This window comes from Balaenoptera musculus, chromosome 16, assembly GCF_009873245.2.
Source record: "Balaenoptera musculus isolate JJ_BM4_2016_0621 chromosome 16, mBalMus1.pri.v3, whole genome shotgun sequence".
Taxonomy (NCBI): Eukaryota; Metazoa; Chordata; class Mammalia; order Artiodactyla; family Balaenopteridae; genus Balaenoptera; species Balaenoptera musculus.
Window position 1 is genome coordinate 19346683 of NC_045800.1, and position 14192 is coordinate 19360874.

Consider the following 14192-nt stretch of genomic DNA (forward strand, 5'->3'; position numbering starts at 1 on the left):
ACCTACCTCAACATAATACAGGCCATATATGATAAACCCACAGCCAACATCATTCTCAATGGTGAAAAATTGAAACCATTTCCACTAAGATCAGGAACAAGACAACGTTGCCCACTCTCGTTGCTATTATTCAACATAGTTTTGGAAGCTTTAGCCATGGCAATCAGAGAAAAAAAAGAAATAAAAGGAATCCAAATCAGAAAAGAAGAAGTAAAACTGTCACTGTTTGCAGATGACATGATGCTATACATACAGAATCCTAAAGATGCTACCAGAAAACTACTAGAGCTAATCAATGAATTTGGTAAAGTAGCAGGATAGAAAATTAATGCACAGAAATCTCTTGCATTCCTATACACTAATGATGAAATATCTGAAAGAGAAATTAAGGGAACACTCCCATTTACCACTGCAACAAAAGGAATAAAATACCTAGGAATAAACCTACCTAAGGAGACAAAAGACCTGTCTGCAGAAAACTATAAGACACTGATGAAAGAAATTAAAAACGATACAAACAGATGGAGAGATATACCATGTTCTTGGATTGGAAGAATCAACATTGTGAAAATGACTATACTACCCAAAGCAATCTACAGACTCTATGCAATCCCTATCAAACTACCAATGGCATTTTTAACAGAACTAGAACAAAACATTTTACAATTTGTATGGAAACACAAAAGACCCTGAATAGCCAAAGAAAAAGAAAAGAGAAAGGGAAAGAAAAACGGAGCAGGAGAAATCAGGTTCCTGGGCTTCAGACTATACTACAAAGCTACAGTAATCAAGATAGTATGGTACTGGCACAAAAATAGAAATATAGATCAATGGAACAGGATAGAAAGCCCAGAGATAAACCCACGCACACATGGTCACCTTATCTTTGATAAAGGAGGCAAGAATATACAATGGAGAAAAGACAGCCTCTTCAATAAGTGGTGCTGGGAAACTGGACAGCTACATGTAAAAGAATGAAATTAGAACACTCCCTAACACCATCCACAAAAATAAACTCAGAATGGATTAAAGATCTAAATGTTAAGGCCAGACAGCATAAAACTCTTAGAGGAAAACATAGGCAGAACACTCTATGACATAAATCACAGCAAGATCCTTTCCGACCCACCTCCTAGAGAAATGGGAATAAAAACAAAAATTAATGAATGGGACCTAATGAAACTTAAAAGCTTTTGCAGAGCAAAGGAAACCATAAACGAGACAAAAAGACAACCCTCAGAATGGGAGAAAATATTTGCAAACGAAGCAACTGACAAAGGATGAATCTCCCAAATATACAAGCAGCTCATGCAGCTCAATATCAAAAAAAAAAAACCCAATCCAAAAATGGTCAGAAGACCTAAATAGACATTTCTCCAAAGAAGACATACAGATTGCCAACAAACACATGAAAAGATGCTCAACATCACCCATCATTAGAGAAATGCAAATCAAAACTACAATGAGGTATCACCTCACACCGGTCAGAATGGCCATCACCAAAAAATCGACAAACAATAAATGCTGGAGAGGGTGTGGAGAAAAGGGAACCCTCTTGCATTGTTGGTGGGAATGTAAATTGGTACAGCCACTATGGAGAACAGTATGGAGGTTCCTTAAAAAACTAAAAATAGAACTACCATAGGACCCAGCAATCCCACTACTGGGCATATACCGTGAGAAAACCGTAATTCAAAAAGAGTTGTGTACCACAATGTTCATTGCAGCATTATTTACACTAGCCAGGACATGGAAGCAACCTAAGTGTCCTTCAACAGATGAATGGATAAAGAAGATGTGGCATATATATACAATGGGATATTAGCCATAAATAGAAACGAAATTGAGTTATTTGTAGTGAGGTGGATGGACCTAGAGTCTGTCATACAGAGAGAAGTAAGTCAGAAAGAGAAAAACAAATACTGTATGCTAAGACATATATATGGAATCTAAAAAAAAATGGTTCTGATGAACCTAGGGGTAGGACAGGAATAAAGACGTAGACGTAGAGAATGGACTTGAGGACTCGGGGAGGGGGAAGGGTAAGCTGGGACGAAGTAAGAGTAGCATTGACATATATACACTCCCAAATGTAAAATAGATCGCTAGTGGGAAGGAGCTGCATAGCACAGGGAGATCAGCTCGGTGCTTTGTGACCACCTAGAGGGGTCAGATAGGGAGGGTGGGAGGGAGACTCAAGAGGGAGGGGATATGGGGATATATGTATATGTATAGCTGATTCACTTTGTTATAAAGCAGAAACTAACACAACATTGTAAAGCAATTATACTCCAATAAAGATGTTAAAAAAATTCTAATCGGACACTACAATCAAGAATAAAAGTACAATATGTAATAGCCCCACACCAGAAACAACCCAAATGCCCATCAACAGCTGAATGAATAAACAAAATGTGATCTACCCATAACCACAATGCAATACTCCTCAACAATAAATAGAAACCAACTATCCATACACCCAACAGTTCGGATGAATCTCAGAATAATTATTGAGTTGAAAAAAGCCAGGTGACAAGAGTACATACTGTATAATTCCCTTTATATAAAATTCTAGAATGCAAACTAATATTTAGTGAAAGGAAGGAGGGCAGTGGTTACTTGGGGACTGAGGGTGGGAGCGAGGGATTACAAAGGAGTATCAGGAAATATGGGGGGTGAAGAATATGTTCACTACGTTGGTTGTGGTGATGGTCTCACAGGTGTGTACATGTGTCAAAATTCATCAAATTGTGTGCCTTATGTGAACTTCATTATCATCAATTATACCTCAATAGAACTGTGTTTTAAAAAATAAAATGAGCTACCATTTTCCTCCTAACAGGTTGGTAAAGATTAAAAACTGATAAGATCCAAAGTTGGCGAGGATGTGGAGAATGAGTACTCTCACTTGAGGTAGCGCTGAAAACTGGTATAATCTTTTTGGGGAGCAATTCAGTGGCAATTATGAAAATATGAAATACAAATATATATGGACATCCCCCCTCCCCCGGGCCAGGACGTTATCCTCCAGAAACCCTGATTCACACACAAAGGTGACAGTGCGTTTGGAAGGCAACAAAGCTCAGAGGCAGCATGGCACAGGGAGTCAAAGTGTTGGGGTTTGAATCCTGACTCCAGTCTGGGCTGTTCGTTAGCTTTGTAACCCTGCATCTCATTTCTTATCTGTGATATAGGGATAAAAATATTACTTACCTCACAGGTGTTTTGAGAGTTCAATGAGAAAAATACTAGAAGTGGTGCCTACATGGTAAATGATAAAAGCCTAACTATTATAGCATTTTAATAATGGAACACAAAATGAAAACATAATGTTCACCAGTAGAGGAATGGATCGATAACGTATGGTACAGCTTTTAAGATGGAATATTTGCGGTGGTTAAGAAGAATGCATTCTCTATGTACTGATGTGAAGAGCTCTCTAAGACCCACTGTTACGTTATAAAAGCAAATTGCACAACATTATGTGTATAGTTTGATCCTGTTTTTGTGGGAGAAAAACTATCTGTGGGTATGACAGTGGCTACCTCTGGCGAGGGGGAGAGACTGGAGGGAAGAGATACAACATTTAATATTTACTTCATATGGTTTTAAAAATTCGTTATAATAATCTTTCACACCTTTTATAATAAAAAATAAAATAAAACATGAATTATAAGGTAGCAGAATTTATTCTTAATTTTTGCCTGTGTGTGTCATATAGATTTCTAAGTTCCTAGATGCCAAGAGACTTGTGTTCCATTTCTCAGTTCCCCCTGAGCGTCTCACAGAGTGCCACGTTATCCAGGAGGGGTTGCTGACTAAGTGAATGCATAAATGAACTGTCTGGCACCTTTTTCCTGAAAGGCAGACTTTGCAACTATTTTCCAGCATTAAAAAACCCAGGGCCTTCTGGCAATCATCTTAGTTCATTCTAAGGTCAGTGTGTATTTGCTTTTTTTAGTTTTTGTCCTGGAGCATACTGGACGCTATGCAGCAAACTCATCCTTTAAAAAAAAAGAAAGTTTGCTCTTCGATCTGACTAAATGGCACACTTGGAGGACAGGAAACAGTACGAAATTTTTAAAAGCAGATGAAAAGGAAAAAAGGAAACCTGATGGAAAGGGTGAGCCTCCATGTTGACTCGCCCCTCTGGGGCTAATTGACTTGTTAATAAAGGACTTGCAGTGACTGGGAAAAAAACCCCCAAAACATTCCTGGGTATGACTTGTTTGAGGACGTGCAGTTACCCAGCATGGGAAGGACAGGGGCCCACGTCTCTGTTCAGTGCTCTTCTATCAACTATATAGGGTCTGCCCCAGACGCAGTCTATTCGGCGTCAATGGCTCAGAGAAGCTGGTCTCTCAAAGAGAAAACAATGCAGCGTTGTTTTGAGAAGGGCTGGGGCCAGGAGGGCAGGGAAGACATTAGCAGAAGAGGTGCATTTCTTTCTTCTTTTTTTTTTTTAACATCTTTATTGGAGTATAATTGCTTTACAATGTTGTGTTAGTTTCTGCTATATAACAAAGTGAATCAGCTAGTGGCTTTATGGCAGCTGTTGGCCTCTGCTTCCCTGGCTGAATAAGGGCTGTGTGGTCAGGAAAAAAGCACTTCCTGACAGGGAAAACAAGTCTCTGCTCTGGCTCCCAGGGCAGTGCCGTTCAAAGTCTGGCCCCATGAGGTATCTGGTCTACTATGGGAGACTGAAATTTCAAGAAACTTTAAGGCAGCACACACATCTAGGTAACTGCATCAGACACGAAAGACGACAAAATGACAAAAAGCCCTCTCAAGCTCTTAGATGTTATTACAGGACTATCGTTTCCTGGAGCCAGATTCTCAGGAAGGACTGTGTATTTCACCCACCTAGAGGAATGCTAAGTTCTCTGAACACATCCTCAGGTTCCCAGGAAGGCAAAGAAAGGGGCTGTTTCAGCTCCACTTCAGCATATTCCAGTGACCTCAAGTCCAGAGATTTCATTTCCATGTACCTGGAGTTATCTGCAAAACATGAGCCAGGGCAAAGTGATAATGAAACACAACATGCCTCAAAGAATCCCTGCAACTGTATTCCTTGCACTGTGTGATGGGAAACAGTCCCTTGTGCTGCTTAATAACATGAGACTAGGCCAGGGCTGCTAATTAGAACCAAAGTGCTATAACAAAGAGCCCTTTCCGCTGCCAAAAGAATGCCACACGCAAGAAAACTTGGCAAGCAGCTGCATCAGGTCCGTGGGGGGATGGGCTGCTGACGCCTTCGGTTGGGATGATCCATCCCCGTGTCCCCGGTTCAGTAACAACTCCATCTCTGCAGGCAGAAGAATTATTGAAGTGCAAAAATTGTGCTGATGTCCCCAGAAGCACTGAGGCGGGCAGAAAAGGCAATGCCATTCTCACCCCAAGCCTGTCGAGCAGTGTTATTAAATATGAACTCCAAACACTGGCTAAGCTAACAAGCCATTAACACCAGTGCATGTCGAGACCTATACCGCAAAATACAAGGGGTTCAATCAGAGCAAGGTGAACACCACTTCGCTCCTTTATTCTTGCCTTCTCTAGACACAGCCCAGGCCTCAGCGTTTCTCTGGCAACAAGGCAGCTCACAGCAGAGTTTCCATGGAGACTCAGATCCACGCAGGTGAAAAACAGCTCAGGTCAGCTTGACATGGAGGGAAGTCCAAGCCGCCAGCTCACCTACCAGCTCGTGCCAACCACAGAGCACTGGGTTGACATGTTTATTTTTAAGCCTTTCCTCTGTGTTTTCTGCCCTCGACTCTTATCCCCCTTACTTCAAACTCTGGAATACTGCAGGCTTTCTGCAAAATGAATTTCTAGCTATTTTCATTGAGAGAAAAATGAGGACTACTCTTCCCTCCCCCACAGTCCTTGATGGATCTTTAGTTTCCACTTGGCACAGAAAACAGGGCTTAGCCTATTTTAAACTCTTTCATGATGTCATAGTGCCAGGCACAGACACACATCACCTCCAATGGAGGTGGAGGAGCTCCCGGGACAAGTCTTGCTTCACTGTCAGACGCTGGAGAAAAGTGGGTCTGAGGTGGTGAGAATGGGAACCGGCCATGCCCCTTCGTGAGCCCCTCATTCTTCCCTCTGCCCGTTCCCTTCTCGGCCTCCCACGCTCCCGCCCCCTCACTCAGGCCTCACAGAAACAACGGCCTGGGTGGTCCTCGGTGGTGCAGACAAGAGAGGCTGCTTGCTGATCCTTAGGAAGCAAAGCTCCTTTGATAACTCCAAACATTTGCTAATTTAGTTGGCAGAGTCCATCTGGGATCCTGTAAATTCAGAGAAGTCCTCCTATCTGAGTCTGCTTCTCAGAAACGTGTGGCCTCCCATCCGACTTCCTTTACACCAATTGCCTAAAAGCTCTAACGATTTAGCTAGGCTGTTAAGCTTGCCTTCTGCACCAGCTTTCAGGCTGGCTGAAACCTTACTTCTGTCCGGTCCAGCCTGCACATGCCCATACACTGCTCTAGGGAAGCAGTGGTCCGGTCAACCCAACCGCACAGGAGAAAAAGGAGGTAGTTACCCTGGGTCGACGCTCCTTGGCAGGCCTGGCTTTGGAGGTCTGTTTCGGTGAAGGGGCTGGCTTTCTCCTCCAAGGGGCTGCCTTCACCAGCCCCATCTTCCAGGGTCCCTCTGGCCTTACAGTCATCAAGAAGGGGGCCAGGCTGCCAGGCCCTCTCCTCTGCTGGCGTGGGGGAAGACATTTGCTGGAGTGTGGGGGCCAGACGAACATCTGAGCTCTCTGCTCCCTCTGCCTGCTTCTCGCAGCGATCTGAGCCCTCCAGTGAGAGGCCCGTCTCGCGTTCAGTTGGCTTCCGCTCAACATCCAGATTTAGGCCAGGCGTTTCCACGTCCATGTCACTGGGACAGCTCATGGAAGCAGAAGGCAGTGCTTTGGGCGACCTGAGGCTGATTTCCGCAGCCTCATTACCTATGGTCTTGACTCCCTCCTTGGCGAACTCTTTGGCTAAGTCCAGGTCTAAGGTGGTCGTCACACAGGGACATATTTCTGGACAGATTCTGTCCTTCTGTTCGATGGGCACAATTTCCTCCAGTTCTGGGATGTCCGGTTCCATGATAAAATCTTCCTCCTCCCCCACCTCGTCCACTGTAACCAGCTCCTCCATGTTCGTGGGGTACCAGCTCTCCCCCTCTGCCTCACTTCCACTTTCCGAATCTTGCTCCTGAATACAAATGAGGAATGGAGGTCAGAGGGTGGCTGAGGAGTGGGTCTTGGTATTTAAGCAGAAGAGGGTGCAAACCTTGACCACAGGACCCCTCAAACCAGAAAGATGCTGAGCAATCTTACTCCTACCTGGGAACATTTACTGGGTAATTAGGAGCTGTAAACCACTGAAGTCTCTCATCACTGATTTATCCCTAGGATGAGGCTCCAAACAGCACAGGAGTTGGAATAAGCCCTTAATGTTTAACCCACCAAGTGGACAAAGAATTTCAACTCCTGGTATATAGTAGGTGCTCAATAAATAGTTTTTTTCCTTTTGTTTTGTTTTGTTGTTTTTTTAGTTGTGGGCAACACATTTTTATTCAGTAATGTGGCTTAGAGGTGTTTCTATATCATCGGATCTACATCTACACCTTAACTGTTAATGCCCATGTAGGATTCCAATCAAAGTTATTTAGCCTGCTTCCTATTAATAGATATCAATCTCTGCTCATCTTTTTCTGATCAATTTCTGGAAATTTTATGTTTTTTTAATTCTGAAAACTAAATAGTTTTTGAACAAATGAATGATTGAGTTGTAAGCGCTAAATGCATCAACTTGCTGGAGCTATTTCCTTGCATGTAGGGCATCACTAAATGTTAACTGCAGCAAAGTCCCTACAAAATTCCCCCAAACACCCTCTCCCAGCAAGGGTGCAACCCTCCGTAGCCATGGCTCAAACTTGGCCCCTCCCGAAACTTTCCCGTTGCGTCCCCAGCAGCCCAGGGACCCAGCAGCCAGCTTTAGGAGATCAGCTTCCCTGCCAGCGATACTCATCTCTCCGCCTCTCCTGGCCGGAAAGTCACGAAGCTGGCCAAGTTCCAAGGACACTTCTTTTTGCTGTGGCAGCCCCAGCCCTGTAACTGGGTTTTTCATTTTAATTAAGTAAAATAATCTTTACAAGCACGGTAGATGTTTTGTTAATCCCAGGGTCAGGGCCTGCTGAGGTCAGGGCCCCAGCTTGAGTACCCAAAGCCTCCTTCCTCCTCCAGCCCCTCCCAAGGCAGCTGCCTATTTTGGGAGCCTGGCTCTGAAGCCTGAGTCTTTTTTGGGCACATGTTTTCTCTTATGAGTGCAGCCAAGTTACTGAAGACTGAGGCAGAGCCCAGGCATGTGGTAAAGATTTCCTCAATAAAGACTGTGCAAAGATCCCAGGCAAAGCCATTCCTCCAAGAAGTGCTGGCTTCATTCACAGACCCGCTGGTGGGGTCTCAGACACATCCCATGCAGCAAGCAGGTCATCACCCGGCAGGATGGGGATGCCTGTGACTTGGGGCCCAATGGCTGTTGTGTTGATGTGGCTACGCTGCCAGCATCTGGGACAAAGTTTACCCTCCTTGCCTTTGTGTTCTCTGCATCAAAGGACTCTGTTTCTTTCTCCTGCCTGCCCAGATGCAGGGGGCTCTCTTCCACGCTGTCCTGTTCCTCTTTTTCAGCCTTACCAAAGGAAGAGCAGAACAAATCAAGTCAACAGTGAGAAGTGGCAGAGGGCACGCCAAGAGGAAAACAACACTATTGAGCACAGCTAATGCTGTCGGATGTGTTTCACACACATCACTTCCTTCATCCTCACAAAACCCCTCAGAGGCAGGTGCTATTATCATCTTCATTATATAGATGGGGAAACTGAGGCTCAGAGAGGTTAAGTAACTTGCCCAAGGTCATACAAACGGAGGCACAGATATGTCTTCACGGCTGGCCTCAGGGCTTTAGGGAGACAGACATCCCTGGCAAACTGGGTACTTTTTGCAGCTGTAAAATCTGTAGACAGTGAGGGTGAGTAAAGGGGCCAAGGGGGAACTGACCCTGGGGTTCACAACCATCATGGTGACATCTCACCAACAGATCAGTCTTAGCCATAAAAAATATCACCTCCAGGCCACTTATGGGTAGGAAGGGTGTTGTCACCCAATCAGGGCCCCTCTCACCTCTCTTTTGCCTTATGTCTGTCCTAGAGCTATAGCCCCAACTAGCAATGCTGCCCCGTCTTCCTTCCTCCTATTCCCTCCCTCAGATTAAGTCCCTCACGCTAGTGCTCATGTCTGGGAAATTGAACAACTGAAAGCAGATATTTGCTTTGAGAATTAGGGTCTCTGACCAGCCTTGAAAACAGGGGTCAGCCAACGATAGTCCTCAAGCCAAATCTGATCCAGTTCCTCTTTTTTGTACAGTCTGCGAATTAACAATGCTTCTCATGTCTCTAAATGGCTGCATGTTAAATGCTTATATTATATTACCTACATAATATCCTCAATTTTGCCTCTTGGCCCATATGCCTAAAATAGTTACTCTCTGGTGTTTTGTAGAAAAAGTTTGCCAATCCCCATTTCAGAAGTTTGAGGAGGACATTCTCCCATGACAAACTTTGGCCACCAAATCAATCACTGTTCCTGGGCATTCTTGGGAGCAAGTTGCATTTTCTCGACAATTTTGGCCGAGGTTGGCTCAAAGTAAACCACTCTCGCTCTGATTTCTTATGAGCAGACACACCCGTCTTTGCCAACAAGGAGGCAGCCGGGGCAGGAGCTCAGGGCTGACGGGTTTAACCAGTTGTTATGGGACAGGGAAAGACAGTTTAAATCCTCGAGTCTTTGCTCTTTCCGGCGTTCGGAGCGGAAGCTCTGCTCCAGCCTTCTGAGCTGACCTGAGCTCAAAGCAGCTCCAAATGCCTTTTTAGCCCTCAGAACCCAGAGCTTCTACCAACAGGGGACCCCTTTTCTTTATTTTTGTCTTCCTGAATAAATTATCCACGGCCCTCCCTTGTCAAAATAAATAGCCCTTACCCTTCCCAGGCAGTTCCTGCAGCACACGCCCAGGTCAACACAGTAGAGAGACTCCCTCCAGTTCAAGCTGGGAGAGGCAGGGACGGCCTGGCCGCCGAAAGCCCCCCGCCAGGCGGACCTGCTCTCCCTCCCTGCAGGCAAAGGAGACAGAGCGGTGCCCTTCAGTGCACCCCTGGCCCTGGGATCCTTTCCAGGTGACAGCAGCTTACAGGGAACAGACAAATGCAACCAAGGCACTCGTCCCACCCTGCCACCAACCAGCTCAGGGACCGATGTGTTAGGTCCCAGCTGCTGCAAGCAGGGCTGCCACCACAGGGCCGGGGTTACTGCTAAACCACCTCCTAACTGGTCTTCCACTTCTGCTCTGTAGCCTCCTCTCAAGTGTATTCTCCCTGAGGCGATGAGGAATGATGACTCCAAAATGCAAAATCTATCATATCCTCACTGCACCTTCTTGCTTGAACATTTCGTTCGCTTCCCCTTTGCTTCACCCAGTAAATACCCACCTTTCCTTTCAACCCCAGCAGCCACATCCTAACCAAGGAGAGCCTCTGATTCGTGACAGGCAGTGGTCCCCAACCTTTTTGGCACCAGGGACTGGTTTCGTGGAAGACAATTTTTCCATGGACGGGGAGGGATGGGGGGGGGCGGGGGATGGCTCAGGCGGTAACGCCAGTGACGGGGAGCGATGGGGAGCGGCAGGTGAAGCTTTGCTCGCCTGCCCGCCGCTCACCTCCTGCTGTGCAGCCCGGTTCCTAACCGGAGGTTAGGGGACCCCTGGTTACTGGCACTAACAGCACTGTATCCTCCATCTCCTTAGCACTTCACACTCACACTCGGGTACCCATTTAAGGAATTATTTGATTAGCATGTTTTTCATTAGACCATGAGCTCTACAAGATCAAGAGTCATTTTAGCTTTGACTCACAACTGCAGCCCCAGCGCCAGGTGCTCCACGAACACTGGTCAGTACAAGAATGGAGACTGGTAGGAGAGGGTGGAGTGAATGACAAGTACACACCTGCCTCCCAGCATGCTTGGGTCTCTGTCTGGGCTTTGAACTGAACATAAGTGGGTTTGCTATTTCTGTCTCCTATGGATTGTTTATACTGGGGGCTGCGTTCTGGGGACGCCTGGGGCTCCATCTGGCCCACAGACATGTTTTGTTCTATACAGTTTCTAAAACGTGGGAAATTTCATACAGATACCTGCATCTGGACTTTGGTCTTGCTCTAAGAAGTGGGAAATCTGACGACACAGGGCAGCTGTGGCTGAATGGCAGCCACAGAATGGAGCTGAGCAGTGGCTGCCCCAACAGACAGGTACCTCCTGCTTGGTCCACCACGGTCCCAGCTCTCCACCTCGGCTTCAATCATGCTGTCTGGTCTGTGTCAGCTGCCTGGCTTCCCTTCTCTAGGCACCTGGTTCTATAAACTCTGATGCCCCTTCCAGGAAAGTGGGGGAGCGCTTCTTTTCCAAGACTCCCTATTCAGTGACTTGACTTCTTTTTTTTTACCTCTGGTCTCATGGTCAGGGCTGGGCCTCATGTCTGGCTGTGGCCACCCAGAAACACTGAGCAGTGCACACACTGGCTTCCCCAGCACTGGGCACTCTCTCCAGAACCTCCCAGGGTTTCCCGTGAGCACAAGCTTGTTAAAGTCCTACAGCAGCCTTGTGATCACACCCATTTCACAAACAAGAAAACTGAGGCTGAGAAGAACAGGGTGTGACTTGGTTCTAAGAAGCCAGGCCTCTACCTCCAGAGTCTGGGTTCAGTCATTCATTCCTTCAACAAATACTTATTGAATGTCCACTCTGGGCCAAGCCCTAATCTAGGAGCTGGGGGCAGGGCAGTGAGCACAGCAGACAAAAATTCCTGCCCTCATGGGGGTTACATGGGGGATGGGGGTAGGGGAGGGTTGGGAGGGAGAACAGACTCTAAATAAAATAAATAAAGACATTAGGGGATAGGTCGGAAGGAGACAGATGCCACCGAGAAAAAGAAAGCAGGGAAGGAAAAGAAGTGGGTTAGGATGTTGTGATTTTATGTGGTGGCCAGGAATAAACTTGGGAGACTGTGACAGTGAGCAGGGAGCCACATGGACTTTGGTGGGGGAGGGACTCCCAGGCAGGGGAACACGTGCAAAGGCCCTGTGGTGGGAGGTGCCTGGTATATCATAAGAAAGGCAGGGACCCTGTCCTCAGCCCTGCTGCCTTCATTCCCCAAGTTTAGTTGCCGCCTGTTCTCGGACTCCTGGGGCAACCCTGTGGGTTCTAGGCTGTTCTCAAGATTGTGATGAGATCAGTGAGGAAATCTCTTTGTTCTGCTGTTATTCCAACAAATGGTATTGGGCTGCCTGGCTCCAAATCCACAGAAACAATCTGTTGGGGACCCCAACAAGTCCCTACTGACCCCGCTCTAGGGCTATTAGAGGCAGAACCTACGAGAAGGGCAGAATTGTGGGGAAACCCACGGGGCCTTTCTGGGAAGCTTTTTTTTGCAGCAGGGGCTCTTGGGATGATCCACAGCGTGCGTCACCGTGAATGAGCAATGTTGTGCAAACCAGTGAAAGCAGGGTGGGTACAATAGGAGAAGTTACCAAAGAAGAGTCTCAAAAGTGTGGGTAGGAGGGCAACGGGACAGCTCCGCCCCTTTGCCATGGGGGACAGAGGGTTCCAGACTGGTGGTATGTGTATGAGGCCTTGAGGCCCTGCTAACTCTTGCTCTCTTTCCTTCTTTTCTCAAGGTACTGACCCATCACCAGCCCCTTGGACACCTCTGAGCATAGACACTCTTCTTAAAAACATCCACTGGTTCACAGGTCCTCTGGATCCAGTTCAAGTACACACAAGAGGTCCTTCATGGGCCCACCCCACCCACTTCCCTAATCTTGTCTCCTGTGCTTCCCTTGCTCTGCCAGGGGAAGTTGTGGCAGACTTTGAGATGGGCAAAAAAGACTGCTGGGAGTCCTTCCAGTGTAAGGCTGGGCATTTGTCTAGCACCCTTCCAGGGTACCTGATTCTATCGGAGTCTGCACCTTTCATTAGCTTGAACTGAGCTATTTCACAACTTTGTAAATTGCCGAAATAGGATAATAGTACAAATGATTCTTGTTCATAGAGATGCGAAGGAACTTTATCTGCTGGAAGTGCCACTGATTCCCACAGAAGAGGCCAGTTTCACATCTATTAGCAAATTCATCTCAGCATTACTGAGTGCCTCTATATGCCTGCTCTTTGGATTCTCCTCTGAACAGCCTTTTACATCTTACTGGTTCCCTCATTAATTGAGTTAAGCAATACCTTTGACAGGTATTCATTTTATGTTTGTATGAGAGCCATGATTTTACTTCTTAAAAACATTACCCTTTAATATGCCCTAAAGATGCAGCCACGTTGAGTATCTCCAGGTTCTTCAAAACAGTCTTCCCTGTTATGAAGAACCTGGAGTATTACTCGGCCGTAAAAAAGAATGAAATAACGCCATTTGCAACAACATAGATAGACCTGGAGGGAATTATGTTTAGTGAAATAAGTCAGACAGAGAAAGACAAGTACTGTATGTTATCACTTATGTGTGGAATCTAAAAAATAAAACAAATGAATGAATATAACAAAACAGAAAAGAGCTCACAGATACAGAGAACAAAAGAGTAGTTACCAGTGGGGACTGGGAAGGTGGGAGGGGCAAGATAGGGGTAGGGGATTAAGGGGTATAAACTGCTATGTATAAAATAAGTAAGCAACAAGGATATATTGTAAAGCACGGGGAATATAGCCAATATTTTATAATAACTTTAAATGGAGTGTAATCTATAAAATAGCAAATCACTACATTGTAAACCTGAAACTAATGTATTATAAATCAGCAATAAAAAAAGTCTTCCTTTCTCACTTTTGCCCTTGCTGCTTCCCAAATTGCTTTTTTCCCCACTTTCGATGTCCAGCTCAAATGTCACCTCCTCTGTGCAGCTTTCCTTCTCTCCTGTGCAGAGCTGACTGTCCACTCAACTCCAGCAGGGGCCCCACTGTATGTAAATTATTTTTGTAGGTTGGCTTCCACCACTAGAACTTAATCTCTGCCATAACATGACTACTTCCTACTCATCTTTGAACCCCTGTGCCTAGCACACCCCCCGGCAATGCATGTAGGAATAAAGTC

The 14192-nt window shown here is 45.9% G+C and overlaps 1 protein-coding gene across 2 annotated transcripts in view; it reads right to left on the bottom strand.

Moving 5' to 3' along the window:
* The window catches only part of RBM20 (RNA binding motif protein 20), a 205802-nt gene that overhangs the window by 15471 nt on the left and 176139 nt on the right, over positions 1-14192 (bottom strand). For both annotated transcript variants that reach the window (XR_005016809.1, XM_036828612.1), the window contains exons 10-12: positions 8580-8684; positions 6545-7205; positions 4864-4998 (exon numbers count right to left, since the gene is read on the bottom strand). Coding sequence is in view for 1 of the 2 variants with exons in the window: in XM_036828612.1 (XP_036684507.1) it covers positions 4864-4998; positions 6545-7205; positions 8580-8684 (901 nt within the window). In the remaining variant the exon portion in view is untranslated. The remainder of the gene's footprint in view (positions 1-4863; positions 4999-6544; positions 7206-8579; positions 8685-14192) is intronic.